This window comes from Chelonoidis abingdonii, chromosome 8, assembly GCF_003597395.2.
Source record: "Chelonoidis abingdonii isolate Lonesome George chromosome 8, CheloAbing_2.0, whole genome shotgun sequence".
NCBI lineage: Eukaryota > Metazoa > Chordata > Testudines > Testudinidae > Chelonoidis > Chelonoidis abingdonii.
Window position 1 is genome coordinate 58,479,712 of NC_133776.1, and position 26,557 is coordinate 58,506,268.

Sequence of the window (26,557 nt, forward strand, 5' to 3'; positions counted from 1 at the left end):
CAGTGAGGCTTCCTGTGCTGTGGATCAATTGACTGCCATACAGCCTCTTTCACATAGGCGTGTGCATGGGGTGTGCCGGGTGTGCCCCCCGTGGTGTGGCAGGCCCCGCACCACTCTCAGAAGTGGCTGGCATGGCACCATGTCCCTGGGGCCCCAGGGGGGCAGAGGGATCTGTGCTTCACTCCAGCCACCATCCCCCGCAGCTCCCATTAGCCGGGAATGGGGAACCATGGCCAATGGGAGCTTCAGGGGAGGTACCTGAAGGCGTGGCAAAGGTAGCGCTCAGAGCCCTGTGCCCGCCTCGGGCTGCGCAGGGACGTTGTGAGCAGCATGGCGTGGGGCCAGGGCAGTCAGGCAGGGAGCACGCAGCTGCAGGTAAGCGGTGCCAGGCTGGAGCCCTGAGCCCCCTATCTGCACCTCGCACCCCAGCCTCCTGCCCTGAGCCCCCGACCTGCACCCAGTACCTCTCATGCGCCCCAATTCCCTCTCCTGAGCCCCTGCCGCACCCCTCCTGTATCCCAACTCCCTGCCCTGAGCCCCCTGCCTGAACTCCGCACACCTCCTGCACCCCAACCCCCTGCCCTGAGCCGCCTCCTGCACCCCGCACCCCTCCTCTGCCCCAATCCCTTGCCTGAGCCCCTTCCTGCACACCGCATCCCCTCCTACAGCCCGCATTCCCTCCCGTAACCCAAACTTTATGATGTTTGCCTTTAAAATAAATAAAATTCCCTGGGTGCACACCCTAATGAAATGTACTGTGCACGCCTATGCTCTTTCACCAGCTGCAAAGTCATAGAATCATAAAATATTATGGTTGGAATAGAGCTCAGGTCATCTAGTCCAATTCCTTGCTCAAAGCAGGACCAACACCAACTAAATCAACCCAGCCAGGGCTTTGTCAAGCTGGGCCTTAAAAACTCCAAAGGATGGAGATTCCACCACCTTCCTAGATAACCCATTCCAGTGTTTTATCATGCTCCTAGTAAAATAGTTTTTCCTAATATCCACCCTAGACCTTCACCACTGCAACTTGAGACCATTGCTCCCTTGTTCTGTCATTTGCCATCACTGAGAACAGCCTAGATCCATCCTCTTTGGAACCCCCACTTCAGGTAGTTGAAGGTTGCTATCAAATCCCCCCTCACTCTTCTCTTCTGCAGACTAAATAACCCCAGTTCCCTCAGCCTCTCCTCGTAAGCCATGTGCCTCAGCCCCCTAATCATTTTCATTGCTCTCCGCTGGACTCTCTCCTTTCTGTAGTGGGGAGCCCAAAACTGAATGCAGTACTCCGGATGTGGCCTCACCAGTGCCGAATAGAGGGGAATAATCACTTCCCTCAATCTGCTGGCAACGCTCTTACTAATGCAACCCAATATGCCATTAGCCTTCTTGGCAACAAGGGCACACTGTTGACTTATGTCTAGCTTCTCATCCACTATAATCCCTGGGTCCTTTTCTGCAGAACTGTCGCTTAGCCAGTCGGTCCCCAGCCTGTAGCGGTGCATGAGATTCTTCCATCCTAAGTGCAAGACTCTGCACTTGTCCTTGCTGAGCCTCATCAGATTTCTTTTGGCCCAATCCTTCAATTTGTCTAGGTCACTCTGGACCCTATCCATACTCTCCAGCATATCTACCTCTCTCCCTGCAGCTTAGTGTCATCCGCAAACTTGCTGAGGGTGCAATCCATCCCATCAGCAAGATCATTAATGAAGATGTTGAACAAAACCAGCCCCAGGACTGATCCCTGGGGCATTCCATTTGATACCAACTGCCAACTAGACATCGAGACGTTGATCACTACCTGGTCAGCCTGATGATCTAGCCAGCTTTCAATCCATCTTATAGTCCATTCATCCAATCCATACTTTTTTAAATTGCTGGCAAGAATTCTATGGGAGACCGTATCAAAAGCTTTGCTAAAGTCAAGTCCACGGCTTTCCCCATATCCACAGTGTGAATTATCTCATCATAGAAGGCAATCAGTTTGGTCAGGCATGACTTGCCCTTGGTGAATACGTTGACTGTTCGTAGTCACCTTCCTCTCCTCCAAGTGCTTCAAAATGGTTCCTCGAGGAACTATGCCATGATTTTTCTGGGGACTGAGGTGAGGATGATCGGTCTGTAATTCCCTGGATTCTCCGTCTTCTCTTTTCAAAGATGGGCGCTATATATGCCTTTTTCGAATTGTCCTAGACCTCCCCCAATCACCACAAGTTTTCAGAGATAATGGCCAGTGGCTCTGCAATCACATCAGCCAACTCCCTCAGTACCCTCAGATGCATTGCATCTGTCCCCATGAACTTGTGCACGTTCAACTTATCTAAATAGTCCTTCACCTGGTCTTTCACCACTGAGGGCTGCTGATCTCCTCCCCATTCTGTGCTGCCCAGTGCAGCTGACATTATCTGTGAAAACTGAGGCAAAAAACCATTGAGTACTTCAGCTTTTTCCACATCATCTGTCACTAGGTAGGCTCCCCCATTCAGTAAGGGTCCCACACTTTCCCTGACCACTTTCTTGTTGCTATTGTAACCATTTTGCCAGGTGGAGCCAGCAGCAACAAGGGCTGGGTTCAGTATCTAGGGGTTCCTTTTCCACAATACAACATAAAACTGGCTCAAGCCCTCACCCAGTGACCTGGGACAATTACACACCACCCCCTGGGCACTTCTAAGAGGCAATACTTCCCCTCTCACAAGCACAGAGTCTGAGTGTAGCAAAATCTTTTAATAAAAGAAGGGAATTAACTCAGAATTATTTTGGAAAAATACTGCTAGTAGAGCACATAAGCATAAACCATGAGCAAAAGACCCACCACCAAGTAAGTTGGGCAGTGTCCTTTTCCCGTCAGGGTCTTAAGTCCAGCAACCCAAAGTCCCTTTAACATGCCCGTCCCTTCTCTGTACCCCACTCACAGTTCCTGCCCTTGGCCAGTGCAGCCCCAGAATTCAGAGGTTCATCCACAGAGTTCACATCTTACCCTGTGTGGAAGGCACAAGGGGTGGTAAGGAGGCACCTTAAATGCTGCACTGCTCAGGCACTTGCTTGTCACCCCAACAGCTAAATGCCATGTTTCTGGGGGTCTCTGCTTGGGCCCTCTCCACCAGCCACCCTGCTGGTCATGGCTCTCCACCAGCTGCCAGCTCACCAAGATGTCTTCAGCCCCTCCCCCATACACTTAACACAGCTCTCAATGAGTTCAGCTGTTAGTGGGGGAATTTTAGTGTTGGTGCACACTGGGCAGTCTCTTGCAGTAGAAACAGTGTCAAAGTAGATCTAATATTTAGACCTAGGTATCAGTGATTTTAGCTTTGTAGCATGTAACAAAACTCTCAATTGAGTCTAAATTAGTTCTTTTATTATATCCTGGAGGAGTCAGTCTCTGAAACCCATAAGACAGCCAACCACCCTGAACACATATGCCTATACTCATCCCCTCCCATCTGATTGGGCTTTGGAAGCCATGTCCCCTGCCTAACAACTGCTGTTAGGTTGAGGGTGAGTCCCTCCATTGGGCATATGCTAGGTACAGTTTTGCTGCCCTGGGTTCACACAACAAGGATAGCAATCCTGACCCCAAAACAAAGAAACTGGGGATCCAACACCAGCCACAAGTGATCATTTGAGCAAGCAATCCCATCATGCCGAGCACCTATGCAGGGTAGGTGTGTCCTTGCAAACCAGATCAGCTTCTGAATCTTTTTCCACAGCCCACCACTAGATGTCAGGGGAGAGCTCATCCAGACTCTACTTACACTAACATACCTGTAGAAACCCTTCTTGTTACCCTGCATATCCCTTGCTAACTGCAACTCCAGTTGTGCTTTGGCCTTCCTGATTATACCCCTGCATGCTCAAGCAATATTTTTATACTCCTTCCTAGTTGTCTGTCCAAGTTTCCACTTCTTGTAAGCTTCCTTTTTGTGTTTAAGCTCACCAAAGATTTCTTTGTTAAGTCAAGCTGGTTGCCTGCCATATTTGCTATTCTTTCAGCACATCAGGATGGTTTGTTCCTGCGCCCTCAGTAAGCCTTCTTTAAAATGCAGCCAGCTGTCCTGGACTCTTTGCTCCCTCATATTAGCCTCCCAGGGGATCCTGCCCATCAGTTCCCTGAGGGAGTCAAAGTCTGCTTTTCTGAAGTCCAGAGTCTATATTCTGATGCTCTTTTCTTCCTTTTATCAGGATCCTGAACTCAGCCATCACATTGTCACTGCTGCCCACGTTGTCACCCACTTCTACTTCCCCTACCAATTCTTCCCTGTTTGTGAGCAGCCAGTCAAGAGGAGCATGGCCTCTTGTTGGTTCCTCCAGCACTTGCACCAGGAAGTTGTCCCCAGCACTCTCCAAAAACTTCCTGGATTGTCTGTGCACTGCTATATTGGTCTCCCAGCAGATGTCAGAGTGATTGAAGTCCCTGGGCCACCCAGAGGGGAGGAAAGTGGGGAAATTTGCCCCGGACCCCACAGGGGCCCCCATGAGAATGTTGGAGGCTCGCCCTGGACCCACCTCCACCTTCCCCCATCCCCTGGCACCACACCCAGGAGCGGCCCTGGAGAGAGCTAAAGCAGTGTGGCTCGGGTGGGGTCTGAGCTCCTCCCGCTTGGAGCCGCGTGGTAAGGGGGTGGGGCTGTGAGCTCAAGTCCTGCCGGAGCCACACTGCTGCAGTGCTGTCCAGGGCCACTCTTGGACGTGGTGCGCTGAGGCTCCATGAGAAGGGGGAAGCAGGGGTAAGTAGCATGGTAAGAGGGCTGGGGGGGGTTGGATAATGGGCAGGGAGTCCTGGGGACAGTCAGGAGACAGGGAGGGGGCAGAGGTTTGGGAGGAGGGCGGTTAGGGAACGGGGAATGGGAATTGGATCGTGGGCATTCTAGGGGTCTATCAGGACTCGGCGGGGGGTGGATAGGGGTCGGGGCAGTCAGGGGACAGGGAGCAGGGCGGGTTCGTGGAGAGTGGGGTCCTGGGGTGGTGGGTGGGAGGATATCAGGGAGGTGATCAGCGGACAAGGAGCAGGATTGGTCAGGAATTCTGAGGAGAGAAGTCGGGGGACAGGAAGTATGTGGGGGTCAGATGGAGCACGGCCAGACTTTAAGGGAGAGGCACAGCCTTCCCTGCCCTAAAGCTCATTCAGCAGTTTGAGGCTTGCAGACAGCTATTTAACACATAGAGCCAATCTGTTATCTTTTCCCTTAGGGCTACCGTCCCTTTCACTTCTCAAATGCCAAATTATAGTCTACATTTAATTTCAGTGCCATAGGGAGATTCATGTCAGGGAAGGGTAACCTCATTTAAAATTAGCCACTTTAGATTAACAGTGATAGAGCCAAGAGAGACATGGGGGAGGGATCACAGGAGAAGAGCAATATCCTACACCACCTACCTCTTTCCCAACTCTACCAAGGGAGACCCCCCCCCCCGCATTCCCCGAAGCTCCAAAGGGGTTCTCAAACTTTTGTACTGGTGACCTCTTTCACACAGCAAACCTCTGAGTGCGACCCCCCACCTTATAAATTAAAAACACTTTTTATATATTTGACACTATTATAAATGCTGGAGGCAAAGCAGGGTTTGAGGTGGAGGCTGACAGCTCACGACCCCCAGTGATAACCTCGTGACCCCCACTTTGAGACCCCCCTTGGTTAATTTAATTTTAGCATCCTGTGTCCATTCACATGCATGTGCTATTTTGAGCATTTCAGTTCTCACAACATAGGCTCGTCCCAGATTCTGGAACAAGCTCAAATGCTCAGTCCGTGGAGTCTGTACCTAAGCTATACTAAAGACAAACCCACAGTAACCGTCTCCAGTTTGTGAGGGACCCCATGGAGCCAGTCTCTAGGAAAGCAGAGATGAAAATTCCAATGCGCAGCAGGTTAAGGTCCATTAATGGCTATTAGTCTGGCATAGAATAAGGAATGGCGTCTTAGCCTTTGTTTGTCAGGAGGTGGAGATGGCGATGGCAGGAGGAGTCACATTGATCATTACTGTTAGGTTCACTACCTCTGGCACGTGGCATTGGACCACTGTCTGTAGACTAGGGATACCAGAGGCTGCGATGGACCTTTGGTCTGACCCGTGTGGCCATTCTATATTTCTAACCTAGATGAACCCAAATTATGGAGACAGAATAAGAGTCCAAGGAAGCCACGCAGTATCAAGGAAACGTGGAAAAACTCTGGGACTGGATGGCCAGGCGATTGGTCAAAACTGAGGTGGTTCAAAAGTTTTGAGTTTTTCAGCAATATATTTTGTTGATTCTTTAAACAGTTCAAAACACAGCGACGCAGCAAATATTATGGCCACACACTCTGAACCCAAACCAATAGTCAGTTTTGGCAGAAACTAATTCAGGCTTTTCAATTAAAAAAACACAACAAATTTTGAGGAAAGCAGACATGCTCCGTGATTTTTCGCTTTTTAAAAACCCTAGTTTCGATCCAAAAAAGTTTTGATGGAAATATTTGTCCAACTCTTTTAATTGAGCTTTAGTGCCTTTTAGCAACTAACTGATGCTGGAGAACAGTTGATACCTATGTAAGGTGATTGAAAAATACAGTTTTCTTAAAACTGGTTTTTGCTGAGATGTGGAAGGTCTTAATGTTATTTTCCCAATGGTGGTCTTGGGCGGCAAAGTGCGGCAATTATGCCACTGAGCTAGCAAAAGGCTAAACCCACAAGATATAAGTAAATTGCCAAACGTTTTTTTATGGAAGGGCCCCTGAAATTGACTTTTGCCCCAGGCCCCCTGAATCTCTCGGCGGCCACTGAAAGTCCCACCATGTGAGAAACCAGACGTGTGATCTGAAACGTCGTGTTAGTACGGTCTTGCAGAAATTGGCCTATACGTCCTAGCGTTGTCCTTAACCTGCGTCTGGGGTATCTCCTCCGCAGGGGCTAAGTCCCACTCTATTAGCCATTCATCCCCTTTTGCACCTACAGTAGCCTCACACTTAACACTCAAGTGGACTCTCACAAACACATCATGACTTCGCGAGATATCATTATCTTGGGCTAGCTTCAAACATTTGTTGCATAGCGGCATCTATTGGACTGCCGTCATCTCTCTACAGTGTTGCTCAACTCTTCGCCACATTATCTACCTCCCCGACCGTCCTCCTCCCCAATACATCAACCTGAGAACAGTTATACCCTTACGACCTGAGTATGGGCCAGCTACCAGCTCATCGCTCAGTCACTTTTCACCAATCTTAAGTCTCAGCCACGTCATACCATCTATGCGAGTGAGAATACAGTCGAGATTATCTAAATCAAGCTTTTTTACACCGATTAGTAGAAATTCTCACGCTTTCATGTTCGTCGGGACCCACACACGGCTACAGATTTAAATCGTCGTTGTAGCGAGCTACCGCAGTCCAAGAGGAAGCGTGACAACAACGCAGTTTTCTTCAGCGGAGCGACAGTCTTGCGTATTGTTGCTTACCTCCAGGCAGCACAGGATAGTTGCTCTTCTCACATAGCCTAAGTCAGGCCCTATCCGCAATCCACCAGCGAGTTCTCACCAACCACCGTTGAAGATTCTGGGTCTTGAACTTTATTTATTGGTCACAGCGCAAGGCCTCCGTGTCTTCTGCTAAATTTGTCAAGTACGAAAGTACAGCTCTACCTTCACTCCCGTGGAGGAAAACCCACTCAGCTGCATCACTCCTTGCGCGCCCATATTTTTCCGCATCCCCCTCCCGCACCTCCACGAGTGAGCACAAGAAGTGCAAGAGAGAGCGCATGTAATCCCTACGCACTGCACTCTCAGCATTTTGTATCTAGTATCCGACACCCGTCTGTGTATCCGACTAGTCAGCGGCAGGTGGGACAGAGAGGCGATACTTCCAGCGCTACACAGCAGCATTCACTTGCTTTGCAATAAGCAAGATGCGTTACTGCTTGTTCTTACGTCTACTCCGAAAAACTAGCAATGAGATGACGTGTTCTCATGATGCGACCCCTCGTACTGTACACACTGCTAACATGAGTGCCCCTAGGGAAATTCTGCAGGGCACCTAATCAAACGCTCTAAAGTACTCGGCGAGGTTGAGCTCACTCTCTGACCTGTCTTTCAATCGCACTCACGCCTTCATTTTCTTATAGACATCAGAGTCCACTCTCTAGTCATACTAGAAAACTACTCCTCAATAGAGGTGAGTTAGAAGTAAACCCGCTTTATTAGCTATCTGCACAGACATGCGGGTGAGATCAGCACAAGAAGCCACACTTCTACAGGGTGTACTAGCACCCGGACACCAATCTCCACCCGTGTTCGTATCTCTCCCTCCTCCGCCCCAAACCCTTCTACTGCTGACTTCACGCTTGACCTACTTGCAGAGTTCTACACTGACGCTAGCTCATTTTTGTCAATAAACAATAAAGAATGCAGAAAATAATTAAACACTGAGGAGGACTCATGCCAATAGCAATCCCAGTGTTAATGATAAAATGCTATTTGCGGCGGCCAGCCTCTCCCCGGCCCGCATTCTTCCAGTCCCGAGAACTTATTATTTCACACAGGCACTCAATATAGCACGGAACAGTCAGAACAAAATAACCAACTCAAAAAAAAAACGTTCATCGTCATGCCAGTTCCTGCATTTAACGTACAACACGTTACTAACCACTCTCGCTATTCATTGCAAGCAATGAACTGGTATCCCGAGTGGCGCGACGTCTCCCACACCAGCAGACCACAAATTGTGACACGGGGGAAAACAAAAAGCGCCTCAGCTGGCCGCACTGCAACGCAATCCAAAAAAAAGCGCAAAGACGTCTGCCGTAGGTAGGCCCGAGCAAAAGGAGACCACAGTTGACTCCAGAACCCCCCGCTGAGTTGGCACCATAACAGGAGCAGCAGGCCGGCTGACGGGAGAGGAAGGCATGAAAACCACAGCATAGCCGCGGCGTATGACAGGTTCAGGCGGCGAGAACTCACCAGACATCTTTGTCCATTGTACCCCACAAGAAAGCCGCAGGGCCAGCAGCGCGCGCTGAGATGACCAGGCATTCGGATGATGCATGAGACTCCGCCCAGGGCGCTGAGCTACTACTAGCCGTTCGTCTGACTGCTATTAGGGTCGAGCGAAGATCAACCAGGCAGAGTGTCCGCGCCTCCACATACAACATCGCCTAGAATGAACCTCTGGGGACGGCATAACGTAGCCATAGATTGTACAAAAATACTACCCCAATGCGAAGGGAGAGCGAGGGACAAGAGAGCAAGCGCTCTACCCTTTGGCTCGTTCAGCCGTAGACTGACGGCAAGCAATCGCTCTCAGAATCACTCCACAGACATTCAGTACAACAGCTGAGGAAACTTGGCAGTGCTTTGAAGTAGTCAAGAAAATGATTTCTTTCCCTTTCTTTCACGATGAGGCGGGGGAGGAGACGATAAAACCAAAAAAATGGAGCGGAAAGCTAGATTTACCGGCACGCGATTAAAACCCACTCCGCGCCGCCGACCATGGTCCTTTTTGGAGAAACCGTACGGAACCGGGAAGCTCGACGACTCATAGACAGACAGCAAATAACTTGTTACTCAGGGCGAGTACTCACAGGTCGACGCGTGGACATGCTCGACACTCTGATCATAAGGCAAATCGCTAACAACCCATGTGACGGCGCTCCTCGAAATCATGGAAAGGAAAAGATGAAGCGGATCCACTTTGGTCTCGATGGCTTATCCCTACAGCTCACTGCTCCGTCCATGAGTCACTAGTGAAATCCTGGAGGAACATGTCCATTTCTATAGCAATAAAATGCTTATGGGCACAGTTGTCTTGGTAAGCTCATCTGTGGTAATCGGAGCAACTCCTCAGACAACAGACCGTCGTAGTATCACCAAGCAACCCGCGCAAGACGCACGATCCACGAATTCCTTACCCCATAACTGCGAGACTCCTTTTTTTGGATTTGACGACCCTGCCATCGCCACCGTGCCCCCCCCACCGCACCTCAGAGTTCATGAATGGCTATGGACAAACTACTGGAAAAAGACAAACAGAAAAGAAATGTATTCAAAAGATCGCGAAGGGCTATTTCCTGTTTACCTGCCCTTCTGGCATCCGAGTTCCAGATTGCTTCCACAGAGCGGTCAGGCTAGACCGATGCACTGTGGATACCGCCCAGACGCATACATCGATTTCCGTCCACACTAACCGTAATCCGATATGTTAATATCGAATTTAGCGCTACTCCTCTCGTCGAGGTGGAGTACAGAAATCGATTTAAAGAGCCCGTTATAACGATATAAAGAGCATTGTAGTGTGGACGGGTACAGCGTTAAATCGATTTAACGCTCTTTAAATCGATTTAAACGCGTAGTGTAGACCAGGCCTCTGTTATTCCAATCACATCATAGTTCCTTGATTGTGCCAGGACTTCCAATTCTTCCTTTTTGTTTCCCTGGCTTCCCGCATTCGTGTACAGGCATCTAAGATAACTAGCCGATTGCCCTACATTCTTAGTATGAATCAAGAGGCTTCCCCTGTTGCACCCTCCTCCTTGTGTTTTCTCTACGGGTATCCCACTTCCCCACTTGCCTCAGGGCTTAGGTCTCCATCCCCTGGTGAACCTAGTTTAAATCCTTCCTCAGTAGGTTAGGAAGCCTGCCTGTGAAGATGCTCTTCCCTCTCTTTGTTAGGTGGTTCCCATCTCTTCCTAGCGATCTTTCTTCTTGGAACAACATCCCATGGTCAAAGAATCCAAAGCCTCCTCTCCGACACCACCTGTGCAACCACCCATTTACTTCCACAATTCGATGGTCCTTACCTGGGCCTTTTTCCTCAACAGGGAGGAGGACACAACCTGCACCTCAAACTCCTTCATTCTCCTTCCCAGAGCCACATAGTTCCAAGGTCATTCTTGGCAATATCATTGGTGCCCATGTGGAGAAATAGGAAGGTGTAGCAGTCCGCAGGCTTGATCAGTCTCAGCAAACACTCTGTCACATCCTGAATTCTAGCTCCAGGCAAGCAGCACACTTCTCAAGTTTCCCGGCCTGGACGGCAGATGGATAACTCTGTCCTCCTTAGGAGGGAGTCCCCAACCACCACCACCCATCTCCTCCTCTTGGGAGTAGTGGCTATGTCCATCCCTAGAACAATGGATCCTATGCCTTCTGGCTGAGGGTGTCTCCTTCTGATCCCTTCCCTCAGATGACTCCTCCAAACCATTCTCCACCATAGTACCTCTGTAGAGAGCCCGAAAATGGTTTCTCACCTTTATCTGTACTGGGGGTACATAGGTTCTCCTCTTTATTCTTCTGAAGGTCACATGCTGCCAGTTTTCTTCCCCATTCTGCACTGCCCTCTCTGATTCTTCAGCATACTATGCCTGCAGTACCAAAGGCTGACTTCTGTCCAGAAAGTCTTCATTTTCTCTGATGCAATGCAGGGTTGATACTTGCATCTCTAGTCCTTTAACCTTTTCTTCCAGTATGGAGACCAGCTTGCACTTCATATAGACAAAGTCGCTTCTGTCCTCTGGGAGAAAGACAAACATGGCACGTCCTGTGCAGGTCACAACTGCTGATAGCTCACTATCCATATTGTGTTCCTTCTAAGAGCCTCTTTAGCAGATTTACTGCTCACAGAAGCCTGAAAGGCAAAAAGTCTGTGGGAAATCCCCCCGGCAAACTTCCTCTGTTTGCAGCTCACTCGGTTCGCAACTGACTGCTTTTTTATAAGGCTGCTGGCTCAAAGCAGTTGCCCCTGCTCAAAACCTTCCTTCCAATCAACTACTCAAGGCCCATCTGGAACAAAGCACTCCCAATTCACACTTTTCAGACAAACAAAGCCAGCACCTGTTAAAATAAACCAAATGCTGTGTGCTCAGAAGAGCTGGTTAAAAAGGTTCCTTTGACTAGTCTTCCCATGTTCCGCACAGCAGGTTTGTCTGAAGATAGGAAAGGAATTTGGGGTGCAAAAGAAGAAAGACTGAACCCTTTTCACTAAGTGTGTGTCTTATTTCCATAGTTAGAAGGAGGAAGTGCATGTGAACAACTGTGACCACATTTCTTCTGAGGAGAAGTAGCATTGCCTTGACACCTCGGACATGCAGTCTCCTTTTAATTAGTAATCAATGTTTAAAGTATTTTCCCTTGTGCAAAGCAACCTTCAAAGTAATGACTGCAAACCCTCTGTGGTTTTCATTGTGTCACTGCAGCCTTTGGGTCTGGAGAGCACTCTAATGTTTTTATAAGTGATATTAGCTAAGTGAATTTCCAAAGGGGTGGGCACCTTTGAACTTGATTTTTGTGCTAATAATTTTTCCCAGAGGCATTTAATGTTAAGGACATATCAGATATTAAACCAATAAGAATGGCTTCCTGTGGTGCAACTCAAGAGATCTGGGTTCTAGTCCCAGTTCTGCCACTGACTTCCTGAGTGACACTGGGCAAGTCACTTACTTTACCTGTAGCTCAGTTCTCCATCGGTAAAAAAGGCATAATGAACCTGCCATACAGGACCATTGTGAAGGCTAGTCCATTAATGTCTAAGAGGCATTCAGGTGCTACAGTACCTAGAACCATATGAAGAACCCCTGATGTAGAACATGGGCAAGTATTAATGTCACTAGGCACCAGTGTGGAAGAAACCATTACCAAGAGAGGGTATGTGGTGTAGGAAATCAAAGCCCTGTGCTTTATTTTATTTATTTATCCCTACAGCCATGAAACAAGAAAACAGAATGCATCATTGGACCAAAAATCTGAAGTTCCCCTCACAGTCATCTCCCTGGAAACAAGTAGTAAGGGGTAAGGGTCATTCTTGCTCACTCTGGGCATGTGTGAGTGGGATTGAAGTAGGGGCTGAAGACTGTCCCAATGTACCTGAAAATGCAGGGCTGGCCTTACCATGAGGCGAACTGAGGCAGCTGCCTCAGGTGCCAGACTGTGTGGGGGCACCACTAGGACCCAGAGTGTAGAAAATTGTGACTGCTGCTGATGCATATGTATTCTTTCTGCTCGAGATGCACAGAGATGGTGGAGTGCTGTGCTGGAGAAAGGAGGGCACAAGAGACATAACAGGCAGGCAGGAGAAAAGGTGAGAAGGAAAAACAGAAATCAGGAGGAGCTGCAGGGAGAAAGAGGAGGAGGAGCCTCTTATGTACCTCTCTAGCACCCCCAGGAGCCTGGATTGATTAACACCAGCTTCTCAGGGAGCTTCCTTAGTTTCCTGCTGCTTCCCTGAACCCACTTGAGGAGAACAGGCAGTCAACTGAAGTAGTAGGAGCCAGTTAGGCCCTTAATACGCTGATATCTTCCCTCAATCAGGCCCTACTACCAGCCTGCTTATTTGTCCCCTTCAACTGAGTGTTGGGAGCCACTATAGGTGGCACAGAATAGCAGTCATGAGTGAAAGCAGCATTCAGAAAAAGAAAGAAAGCAAAGGAAGCTTTTCTATCTAAGCAGGAAGGAGTTCTCCTGAGATACATTGACATAACTGTTCATGGTGAGTCTTCCGGCCCCAGTGAGGATGTGAGTGGTGAGGAGATGCCTGATCTTCCAGTTAATCAGAGTGCAGGTGACCTGGCAGCTACTGAAGCATCCATATCTCCATCTCAAATGGATGTAACCAGGCACATTCCTGAAGAAAAGTGTAGATCAGAGAAGAGTGTGGTAGAGGTGCGAGAAACAGCTGCTGCTGAGTTTTGTTCCTTAAGTCTAGATGATCCAGGACTGTGGATCCACTTGAGCAGTAGCTTGAGGTACTTCCTTGTACTGCATGAGCCACAGCAAGTGAAAAACTTCATGTTCCTCAAAGGCAGTGAAAATAGAAGTTTCCATCGAACACATTACTGATTTGAAATCTCCAATGTTGACAAAGTGGAGATGCCATGGCTTATGTACTCAAAAACCCAGAATGCTGCATACTGTTTTTGTTGCAAAGTCTTCCAGCCTAATGTTCCAGCCACACTGGGTTCTACAGGAACAAAGGACTGGAAGAATCTGGCTAGAAATTTGGCATGCCATGAGAAGGCAAGAAATCACCAGAGAGCATTCCATAGGTGGAAAGAGCTTGAGATGAAACTAAGGTTAAAGGCCACCATGGATGGTCAGCATCAAGAGAAGATTGCATCAGAGTCTCTTTACCTGGCAAATGTTCTGAAAGGCTCATTGCCATTGTGAAGCAATGCTCCAACCTAGCATGTGTGGCACTTCAGATCAACTGTATGTGCCAAACAATGGAACTCCTTAAATTGTGGAGCTTATGTCTGTTTGATGCTGTATTCCAGAAGCATCTAAGCACCACTCAAGAAATGTACACAACCACTACCTTGGAAAACAATTCAAAATGAGTCAACGGTTCGCACAATCAACGCAAGTTGTGGAGCGAAAGTCAGCAAGCTATTCTACTCTTAGCTGATCAGCCTACAGCAACAAATGACTTGATGTGCGTTATAACAACTACAGAACTAGTGAAATGCCCTGCAATGGTGGAGCGCTTTTTTTAGATTATTGACATTGATGATATACAGGAGCTGGTATGACAAAGTGCTCTCTTAAAAAGCTGGAAGATAACAGGAACTGCGATAGCTGACATGAGAAGGTCAGGGCCAGATAATGGTGCCAATCATGAGAGGAAAGAAAGGGAGTGCAGACACGGATCCGAGATTAAACCTCAGCTTTTTTGTCCCATGCAGTTCTCGTTATTGAACTTGGTGGTCAGTGGTGCAGCTCACTCCATGAAGCTGCTGAATTTTTTATGTACAAAGCATCTATGTATTTTTCTCTGCTCACCATGATTGCAAATTTGAACACATTCTGGGAACTCCTCCTCACACTGAAACTACTGAGTGCACATGATGGGCAAGTCAAGTGGAGCGATAAGCCTATCAAACACCAAATGAGAAGATAGATGATGCCAAGGTGCATATGAGGATAAGCTAGGATAGGAACGTTTTGTGGGAGAAACAGTGGCAGAGGAATGGAATCACCAAAACATACATAACTTCAATTTCTGTGTGGCTTAGGTTGGCATGACATACTGTTTGAATAAATGTTGTAAGCAGAGATTCCAAGTGTTGACTTGATATAGCTGGAGCAATGGAACGACTGGACAAAGCAAGTTATACCTACAGTCTTACCAGTCAGAGAGGGGATTTCAAAACATCTAAAGAGTGCACAGAAGTTGGCAGAGGAACTTCACGCTGAAGCTATTTCCCACCCATTCAGATACAAGAGTCACTGACGAAAGACATTTGATTACAAGGCACGGATAATCCCATAAGAACTCAAACAACATTCAAAGTTGAATTCTTTAACCAGGTGCTAGATTGTGCATACAGTCGGCTGAGACCTTTCATGCAGCTCAAAGAACACAGCAGTATATTTGGGATTTTGTATGATTCCAAAACTCTCACTATACCTGAAGAAGACTTACACCAGCAGTGCAGGGCACTTAAGACAGTACTGACACATGATGACATGCGTGATATTGATGCGAGTGATTTAGGTGATGAACTGAAAGCCCTTTCAAGATACATTTCAGCAGGATCAACTCCAAGCTGTTCGGATATAATGTCACAAAATAAGATGACCACCTCTTACAAAGCTTTTGTTGCTCTGCGCATACTTCTGAAACTTCTGGTAACAGTTGCCAGTGTGAGAACGCAGCTTCTCCATGCTGAAGTTAATAAAAACACATCTACACTCCACAATGACACAGGAGAGGCTGGTCAGCCTTGCAAGCATCTCAGTAGAGCATGAGCTGGCCCGGACTGTGGACCTCAGGAAGCAGTCAAATTCTTGCAACCAAAAAGGCAATGAAAGCCAAACACTTAGATTATTCAAACAGATAAAAATGCCAGTGTTTACTATGCAGGCAAGAAAAGTTACCTTTGCTGTTCAGGTGTTTGAAAGTTAAGTGTTACTTAAAATTTTGGAACAAGGCATTTTAAGTTGTTAGTTCTCCTTTATTGGGGTAGGAGCAGAGCAGTACTGTGAGAGGAGTAGAACAGGAAGAAGGCAGAATTGAGACCTTTCAAAGTTGTGGCCCAAGCAAGAGGGCATCATTTGAGCTCACCGCATCAGGTGCCAAAATGTTGTGGGCTGGTCCTGTGAAAATGGCTTTGTCTGAATCCCCATATGCATTCCATACTACCATCCTCTGTCACTCACCCTGATGTTCAGGGCTGGCCTCACCTTCCTTGCATCTGATACACAAAGCAGGAAGTGGGGAAGTTTGCATTTATTTTCCCAAAACAATGGAGAGTTTCCCAGTAAGAAATATGCTGAGGCTTATTCCCAGAGGATGATGCCTTTTCACTGTTGCCCAAAACTGTTGGATGTTGAGGCTTCCCAAGAAGCTAGTCTCCCTGTTGGACATTGGGAAGATTCAGGAGAGCCCTTTTGTTTTTTATAAATGCTGGATACAAATATTCAGGAAATGGGTAATACTATGCAAATTATCGTGCTCTGCATGGTGGATATGCTTTCTAAGGGTGATCTCTTTCCTTTCTTCTAGGTATCCTGATTCCCTAGAGGTTGACAATGAATTTGATCCAATAAAGTAAGAGCAGAGTCTGTTAACAGCATCACATGCTGCTGTTTTTGTCTTGTCGTTGGGATAGAGGGATCTTTTTCTTTCCCAAAGCATCCTAACAAAGGGCATGCCAATGGGACTGCACTCCTGCAGAATTATGAGGGAGGTGATGCATGTATTGTCCCTGGGGAAGAGAAACAACCCATCAATTAAAAGTGCATTGAGGTCCTTCAGCTTCTTTCTCATGTTAGCATGTGTCTCCCAAATTCCAGTCTGCACACTTTGATCAGTAGGCTGTCATGTTGTATAGTATGCTGGTGCATGGTAACTGATGGGAAGCTACATCTCACTGTCTGAAGTGAGCAGCAGGTGGGTCAGTAAGTTCTTTTCCAAAAGGAAAGTTTCACATCATATGATTTTGTTACTTCAGACATTAACTCCATTTATCAAACTGCTCTTACAAGGTGTCATGAGTCTCTCTCCCTTGCAGGTCCAACTCATATCATATGGACAATACAGCTGACCCCCCATCTGGGACGCGCCACCGGTACAGGGTTCCTGAATGCCTGGATGACACAAATTCTGACTTTACAAGGTAAGAGCCTAGAGGTGGCATTCACAGTGGTGTAAGTAGAGATCTGATGATATTGGGATAAACTATCATCAGCTTTCCAAAGGGGGCAAGGTGACCTAGAGGGTTGTGGGGCAGAGGAGAATGAGAATGGGATATCTTGTACATAGAAGACCAGGAAACACAATCCACATCCTGAGCCAAAGGTATAGGACATGAAGTGGGCACAGCTTAACTGCAGTCACATGGTTATTAGTCTTGTTGATTCATCGCTCATCAAGCTTTCTGTTGCAGAATGAATCAAGCTAGTAGCGGTAACTACAGTTGTGCTGTGTCCACTTCATCTTTGTGATTTCCCTTGGTATCTAGAGTCTCATTCTACACAAGTGTTGAAGTTTGTTCACTTTCAAACTTGACATCAGCCATGTGGACACAGGAAAGTGATAGTTGAGTTGCAGCTATGGATGCTGAAGACCCTCAGCGTCTCTTTTACTTGGGTGCCTAGTTTTGGATATTGGTCTCACACTTGATCCCACTAAAGGGACTGGGAAGTTGAGAGGTATGATCTTGTGACACTATTCTATCCTTTTTGTGAGTTGGATGGTGAACCCAATGTGGGAGCTGGCAAAAACCCAACCACAGGACGTCAGAAGCCGTGGAGTTGCTGATAGCAATCCTGGGTTTAGCTAACATTCCTGCAAGAAACTTCTGCTATGCTTTATCGGGGATTGCTGCACTAGCTGAGACTGAGTAACTGCATTTGTTCTCTAGAAGGCTGTATTTCTTGCTAAGAGGTAGTGAGAATGTTTTTATGAAAGGAACACAGCTTTCCACATCACTTACTTGCTAGTGTAACCCTTCTGCCCCTCTGAGTTGGCAGCAACAAGGGCTGGGTTCAGTATCCAGGGGTTCCGTTTCAATAACACCATGCATAACCGGCTCGAGCCCCCACCTCAGTGGACCTGGAACACTTACATAACGCACCCTCTTGGGCGCCTCTAGAAGGCAATACTTCCCCTCCTGCGCAAGCACGGAGTCTGGGTAGCAAAATCTTTTTAATAAAGGAAGAATCAATGTGGCATCCCATTGGAGAACACCACAAACAGAGTTAAAACACAACCATAAACCACCTCCACGTACATTTGGCAATGTCCTTTCCCCTTAAGGTCTTAATCCAATCACTCCAAGTCCAACAACCCAAAACTCTGGTCAATGCCACCACAGAATCAAGATCTATCGTAGAGTCCCTCCCCCCAGCCTGGGTGAAAGGGGCACCTTACGTGTCCAGAGCAACTCCCGCCTTCTCCGTGGGTTCTGCTTCCGCCTTCCCACGAACTGCCCCGCCTTACCAGCTGCTCCACTCTGCTCCTCCGGCCGTTCTCACAAACTGCTCCGCTCCACCAGCTGCTTCGTGAGCTGCTCCAGTTGTCCCTGCAAACTGCTCGGCTCCATCACTCCTTGTGGTCTGCGCCGCACGTCCACGCTACTCCCGCTCTGCAGCCGCTCCGCTCCACCAGCTGTCCCGTGGTCCGTCCAGCCATCCCCACAAACTGCTGCACTCCGCCAGCTGCTCTGTTCTGCAGTATAGCTCAGGCTCCCCCGCTATTAGCACAGCACTCATGCTCCAGCTCAGTGATTTCAGCTCTTAGTGATCTCAGCACATAGTAGGGAGCCCCAGTGCTAGTGCACCATTAGCCCAAGTGAGTTCAGCTCAGCAACCTGTATCAAGAGTCTTAAGGGAATAAAAAAATCAACTCTGACATTCCACAGTGGAGAGACAGGGTGGAACGGTGCTTCTGGCTCCACAAGGAGCCTGCCCCCACCAGGCACAGATACCTGTCCCAACCTCTCTCAATTCACTGGGTATTGGAACCCATGTCCCTTGTCTAGCAAGTGTCATTTAATTATATTGATACATTTCTGTTATAAAGCAGTCTCGTAGTTCCTCATTCACATAATTAGGTGCAACACTTTATTTATCCTGCCCCAATAATGAAGAAATTGGGGATCCCAGAAATGTCAAAATAACCATTCCCAGACTCCTTGCTGGCTCCTTGCGGTGTGCCTAGCAAATATTTAGACTTCACATTCTGGACATTCTTTCCACACTTCCCATAATTCACCACCCAGTGTCAGGGTACAGCTCATCCTGACTCGTCTACACTAGTTTCATAGAATCATAGGACTGGAAGGGACTCAAGAGGTCATCTAATCCAGTCCCTCTCCACTCATGGCAGGACTCGGTATTATCTAGACCATCCCTGACAGTGTTTGTCTAACCTGCTCTTAAAACTCCAGTGATGGAAATTCCACAACCTCCCTAGGACATTTTTTCCAGTGCTAAACCACCCTGACAGTAGGAAGTTTTTCCTAATGTCATAAAAACTAAGAACAGCCGTACTGGGTCAGACCAAAGGTCCACCTGCCCTATCTACTGACAGTGGCCATTGCCAGGTGCCCAGAGGAGTGAACCTAACAGGCAATGATCAAGTGATCTCTCCTCCTGCCATCCCTCTCCACCCTCTGACAAACAGAGGCTAGGGACACCACTCACCCCACTCCATTCTGGCCAATAGCCACTTATGGACTTAACCACCATGAAATTATCCAGTCTCTTTAAACGCTGTTATAGTCCTAGCCTTCACACCTCCTCAGGCAAGGAGTTCCACAGTTGACTGTGCGCTGCGTGAAGAGAACTTCCTTTTATTTCGTCTCTAACCTGCTGCCTATTAATTTCATTTGGTGTACCCCTAGTTCTGTATTATGGGAACAGTAAATAACTTTCCTTATCCACTTTCCTCACACCACTTATGATTTTATATACCTCTATCATATTCCCCTTAGTCTCCTCTTTCCAAGCTGAAGAGTCCTAGCCTCTTTAATCTTTCCTCATATGGGACCATCTCCAACCTATCATTTTACTTGTCCTTTTCTGAACCTTTTCTAGTGCCAGTATTCTTTTTTGAGGTGAGAGACTGCATCTGTACACATATCGAGATGTGGCCGTACCATGGATTTATATAAGGGTGATAATATATCTCAAGTCTTATTCTTTATCCCCTTTTTAATGATTCCTAACATCCTGTTTGCTTTTTTGACCGCCTCTGCACACTGCGTGACATCTTCAGAGAACTGTCCATGATGACTCCGAGATCTTTTTCCTGACTCATTGTAGCTAAATTAGCCCCATCATATTGTATGTATAGTTGGGGATTTTTCCAATGTGCTTACTTTACACTTATCCACATTAAATTTCATTTGCCATTTGTTGCCTGATCACTTAGTTTTATGAGATCTTTTGAAGTTGTTCACAATCTGCTTTGGTCTTAACTATCTTGAGCAGTTTAGTATCATCTGCAAACTTTGCCACTCACTGTTTACCCCTTTCTCCAGATCATTTATGAATAAATTGAATAGGATTGGTCCTAGGACTGACCCTTGGGAACACCGCTAGTACTCCTCATTCTGAAATTTACCAATTAATTCCTACCTTTGTTCCCTGTCTTTTAACCAGTCTTCAGTCATGAAAGGACTCTCCCTTTTATCCCATGCAGATTAATTTACGTAGAACCTTTGGTGGGGACCTGTCAAAGACTTCTGGAAATCTAAGTATACTATGTCACTGGATCCCTTGTCACATGTTTGTTGATCTTCAAAGAATCTAATAGATAGCAAGACACGATTTCCCTTTACAGAAACCATGTTGACTATTGCTCACAAGTTTTATGTTTTCTATGTGTCTGACAATTTTATTCTAACTATTGTTTCGACTAATTTGCCCCGGTACTGACGTAGACTTACCAGTCTGTATATTGCTGGATCACCTCGAAAGCCCTTTTAAATATTGTCATTACATTAGCTAACTTCCAGTCATTGGGTACCGAGCTGATTTAAAGGACAGGTTACAAATCTAGTTAGTAGTTCCACAACTTCACATTTGAGTTCTTTCAGAACTCTTGGTGATGTAATGCCACGGTCCGGTGATTTGTTTAATTATCAATTATTCCCCTCCCTAGTGACACTTTATCTTTGACAGTCCTCAGATTTGTCACCTACAAAAGCCAGCTCAGGTTGGGAATCTCCCAACATCCTCAGTCCGGAAGACGAAGCAAAGAATCCATTTAGTTTCTCCACAATGACTTTATCGTCTTAAGCGCTCCTTTTGTATTTCGATCACAGGCCCCACTGTTGTTTGCAGGCTTTCCTGCTTCTGATGTACTTAAAAACATTTTTTTATTACTTTGAGTTTTTGGCTAGCCATTCTTCAGCTCTTCTTGGCTTTTCTATTATCTCTTGCACTTAATTTGCAGTGTTTATGCTCCTTTCTATTTGCCTCACTAGATTTGACTTCACTTTTTAAAGGAAGTCTTTTCTTCTCACTGCTTCTTTTACATGGTGTTAATCCATGGTGCCTTTTTTAGTTCTTTTACTGTGTTTCTTAATTTGGGTTATACATTGAAGTTAGCCTCTATTATGGTTGTCTTTAAAAAGTGCCCATGCACTGCACGGATTCACTTAGTCACCGCCTTTTAACTTTGTTTAACTAACCTCTCATTTTTAAATAATGCCACAGTGTTGGCTTTGAGATGTTCTCCCCCACAGAAATGTTGAATGCATATCTATTTGGTCACTATTTCCAAAGCGGTCCTGCTATAGTTACCTCTTGGACCAGCTCCTGTGCTCCACTCAGGATTAAATCTAGAGTTGCCTCTCCCCTTGTGGGTTCCCATATCAGCTGCTCCATGAAGCAGTCATTTAAAGTATCGAGAAATTTTATCTCTGCATTTCGTCCTGAAGTGAAATGTTTCCAGTCAATATGGGGATAATTGAAATCCCCCACTTTTACCGGGTTTTTAATTTTGATAGCATCTCTAATTTCTCTTAGCGTTTCATCATCACTATTACTGTCCTGGTCAGGTGGTCGATAATAGATCCCTAATGTTATTTTTTTATTAGAGCATGAAATTTCTATCCATAGAGATTCTATGGAACATGTGGATTCACTTAAGATTTTTACTTCATTACCAACCTAAATCTCCTTTGCTGCAATTTAAGCCCATTGCTTCTTGAAGAACAATTTTTCTTCTTCCTCCTTGTAACAACCTTTTATATACTTGAAAACAGTTATCATGCCCCCTCAGTCTTCTCTTTTCCAGACTAGACAAACCCAATTTTTTCAATCTTCTTTCATGGGTCATGTTTTCTAGCCCTTTAATCACTTTTGTTGCTCTTCTCCGGACTTTCTCCAATTTGTCCACATCTTTTCTGAAATGTGGTGCCCAGAAATGGACACAATACTGCAGCTGAGGCTTAATCAACGTGGAGTAGAGTAGAAGAATTACTTCTCATGTCTAGTTTGTAACACTCCTGCTAATACATCCCAGAATGATGTTTGGGGTTGTTTTTTTTTTGGCAGCAGCTTTTTTTATTGACTCATATTTAGCTTGTGGTCAGTTATGACCCCCAGATCCTTTTCTGCAGTACTCCTTCCTAGGCAGTCATTTCCCATTTTGTATATGTGCAACTGATCCTTCCTAAACAGAGTACTTTGCATTTGTACTTATTGAATTTCATCCTATTTTCTTTAGACCATTTCTAATGTCTCACACAGTGCAACCTTGTTAGTCTAGACCAGTGGTTCTTAAACTTTACTGCAGGCTGCACCTGTTTGATTCTCAAAATATGTTCTTGCACCCTTATCAAAAATCAAAATATATTCTTGCACCCCTTAAATCTAAAAAATGTGTTCTCAGACCCCTTAAACTAGATATTTTTTGTTTGTATATTACAGTATGTAATCATTAAAAAATGTATAATGTTAATAAATGCATAGGTTTGATGAAACATTTGTTCTTACGTGCCTGTGCTTAATCTGTGTTTTCGATGATTTACCTTCTAAAAAAAATCTGGCATGTCTCGAACCCCCAGAAAAGGTATCTCACACCCCCGGGAGCGTATGCATTCCAGGTTAAGAACTACTGGTCTAACCAGTAATTCCACTGAGTGCCCTTTCTGAAACACTTTAACAACACATATGAGCAGGTGAAGCAGTTTAATGACTCTCCTCCTCTGGCAGGTCCAGCCCCCAATCTAAAGACATCCCCGCACATCCCACTGATGCCAGATTCACAGTCCCTGGATACTTGGGTGATACAGAATGTGACCCTAAAAGGTACGTGGGTGTTGCATTTAGTGGGGTTATCCAGGAAATCCGAGGACAAAGGAAAATCTTAAGTCCACTGCACTTGGAAGGCACTCTTATTATAGCCATCAGCCCCGGAGTGTGAAATGATGAAAGGGACTGTGCAGAAAAGTGTAGATACCCCAGCTTGCAGGCCGTAAGGTGAGCTTGAGGTGTATTTCACCTCAGCCTTTCCTTACAAGATTCGAATATTTGAGCTCTGTTCTCTTGTCAATGCCATGTGCCTTAGTTCTTAGCCAATATTAATGTGAATAGGCTCTGTTCCCATCCTAGTGACCATAAGATGCTGCAAAGGCAACAGAGGTGTTGAAGGGCAACTGAAATAAATAGATAGTGAGTGTCAGTAGGTTGGCACATTGAAATGCAGTTGGGGCCCATGAAACAATCCAAACAGAAAGAGCCTTTGAACAGTTGGACAGAGTCTTCCCTTTTTCTCAGCACACAGAACAGTTTTACATGATGATTCAGATGCCAGTGATGGGCTTTTCCTTCTTTACCAGATCTGTCCCATGCTATGAGGAGAGACATCCCACAAGAGAGATCAGATATGAGAGTACCAGAGCCACAGAACACAAAGAGCCTGAACTGAATGTGACAAAGTAAGGAGTTACGGGGAACAACCATCATATTGCTCTGATGATGAATTCTTTAGCTGTGTTCCATTCCCCTTTTGTCTAAGGCTTTGGAAATGCCTGTTGCTCCCTAACCTCTTAGCATCAAGCAGGTGCAGAACATCACAATTTGAAATTCCTATGCTAGGTGCCAATTCCATCTATTCCCTGTAGGGACCTTTGGCACTGTTGCACCTTGGTCGCTCCTGTTCTCTTCCTGTAGCACACAGTAGTTTGCTCTAATTCTGCATGTGCAGGTGCTGTGTGTTGCTGGTGGCTTGTGACATACATGAGGTCAGACTAGATGATCTGCTGGTCCCTTCTGGCCTTAAACTTTATTACTCTACAATGTTCAGGGCAATTAGGCCAAGCAATTCCAAACTCACTGCCAAAGGGCTTAATTTGAATAGTTAATATTCAGATGATATCCACTGAAAAATCAAATCTCAGTGAACTGATCTAATATAGCCCAAGCTTCTTCCAATGTTCCCAAGATCTATCCATTGCATGCGTGTCTTCTTGGGTACAATCCATCCCTCAGAAATGCATGCAGAACTTTCACTGGCTTCTGTAGACCTTGCACTTGTGTATAATTGGGTGGAATACAGCCCATGCTGAGGGTCTCCTAACTCCAGCATAAAAGAGCCCAAGTAACAAAATAGTCATTTCTATAGCAGCTCACACCCTAACACTTTAATTATACATGAGTGAACTTAGCCTTACAACCCCCTCTCTGACATAAGCAAATATGATTATCCTATGTTACAGATGAAGAAACAGAGGCACAGCAACTAAAAGATTCTTGCCAAAGGACAGACAGTGAATCAGTGGTAGAACTATTAGAGGTGCATGTCTTCTCATTCCCAGCATTGTGCCTTAATCATAAGACCTCCTCCTTCTTTCCCAGTCTGACCCTGGGTGTTGGCTTGATGTGCAGGTGCTGACCCTGGGTCAGACTCTACTGGCTATTGTTCTTCGCTTACAACTGTCAAGCCACTACTGCTGGGAGGAAAGCCCATAGAATGCTGTACATCCCAGATTAATGGGTAGTGCTAAGTGGAGTTTAGCAAAAGGAGTTCTGTAGTCCACCTTTATTTTGCATTGCCTATACTTCCCCCACATTGCCATGTTCTGGAGCAGATATTTCACAGAGAATCTAGCGATTTCATAATCTAATTCCATGAGCCAATCTCCAAGGCCCTTTGCATACTGGAATGACCCTCCTTCTTTGGTAGGTCCAGCCCTTCTTCTGGAGACAACAGTGCTGTTACCCAAGAGGTCCGATACAAAGTCCCCATGCACCTGGATAATGAAGAATTTGATTTCAAAAGGTGAGAAGGAGATGTGTATTTTGTTGAGTGATATTAGACATGGACTCTAAGGAAAATCTTGAGGCTATTGCACTGGTAAGTCTTGGAAGTAGAATCAGGACTTTGATTTAGATTGTCAGGTACCCGGTCATCATTTATGATTGTAAAGCACTGAGCACACTGCCAATGCTCAATATATATAATCAAACATCATATAGTTTTCTGCAGACAATAATAGCACTTTTTCTAGATAGTCCATGCTAATGTGCAGTATTAAGAGGCCTTGACCAAATGGGATTCCATATTTCATTCCTACTGCTTACACTTTCCCCACAGTACGCTTTTCCTTGTGGAAAGGTATCACTTAAGAATGTGCTGTTGCAAATCGTAATTCCATTAGCCGATCTCTGGGGCTCTTCATGGCCTCCAATGACTTTCTTTCTTCAGCAGGTCCAGCTCTCATTCTACAGAAAGCAATGTTACTATCAATGACCCAAGACACAGAATCACTGGGCATGTGGAGGCTGGGGAATTGGACCCTGAAAGGTATGGGAAGTCTTTCATTTAGTGTTGTTACGCAAGAAATCTGAGGACAATGGGAAAAAATTGGCAGTCGGTGTGACAGGTTCCCAAGAGTGCAATCTGGAACTGGGATTGTGCTGAGCCCTCTCTCTTAACAAGCTGGGCTCCCTCTCAGACTGTGATGCTCTGATGAGCTGCAAACCTCTCCAGGTGCTACACTTAAACTGATATCCACAGGCAGGGACACACCCAGCTAAATTACATGAATGCTTCTCCTAGCCACTCATGAACAATAGAGAGGCTCCAGCCAATTCCCCCAGCTCCACAGCCTAGGACCCCAGAACTGTATCATCTTGCCCTGGTCAGAAACCTGACCAGTGAAAGTTTATTACCCTGTCTGCCACTTCTACAAAGGAAAGTGCACATGCACCAGATTTTGTGCACTGAGCAAATTCCCCAAACACTGCAAGCAAAACACACTATTTTAGGTAAAATATAAAACAGATCGATTAACTACAGAACGATAGCTTTTAACCGATTATAAGTAGTAAGCATACAGATCAAAGTTGGTTACCTAAGAAATAAAAAGTAAAATTGCAATCTGAATTCTATAAACTAGACAGGATTTGAATCAAGTAGTGTCTCACCATGATAGATAATACAAGTAGGTCACAGATCTTCCATATCTAGGTTGGAAATCCCCTTCAACCTGGGACTACCTCCCCAGTTCAGTCTTTGTTCTCAAGATGTGTTTCCAGGTGTTGAGTTGTGGGGGAAGTGAGGCTCAATGATGATGTCATTTCCCCTCCTTTATAGGTTCTTCCAGCTTGCTGGAAAGATCTTTTGCTATGATG

At 46.1% G+C, this 26,557-nt stretch overlaps 1 protein-coding gene across 4 annotated transcripts in view; it reads left to right on the forward strand.

The window, feature by feature from the left end:
• Window positions 1-26,557, forward strand: part of ZNF185 (zinc finger protein 185 with LIM domain) — a 101,272-nt gene that overhangs the window by 49,066 nt on the left and 25,649 nt on the right. Inside the window, exons 15-22 of one of the 4 annotated variants that reach the window (XM_032794596.1) lie at window positions 2,918-3,004; window positions 12,671-12,757; window positions 16,470-16,514; window positions 16,978-17,082; window positions 23,135-23,230; window positions 23,761-23,859; window positions 25,107-25,202; window positions 25,629-25,727. In XM_032794596.1, the coding sequence (XP_032650487.1) occupies window positions 2,918-3,004; window positions 12,671-12,757; window positions 16,470-16,514; window positions 16,978-17,082; window positions 23,135-23,230; window positions 23,761-23,859; window positions 25,107-25,202; window positions 25,629-25,727 (714 nt within the window). The remainder of the gene's footprint in view (window positions 1-2,917; window positions 3,005-12,670; window positions 12,758-16,469; window positions 16,515-16,977; window positions 17,083-23,134; window positions 23,231-23,760; window positions 23,860-25,106; window positions 25,203-25,628; window positions 25,728-26,557) is intronic. The other 3 variants (XM_032794598.1, XM_032794600.2, XM_032794599.1) reach the window with 3 other exon arrangements.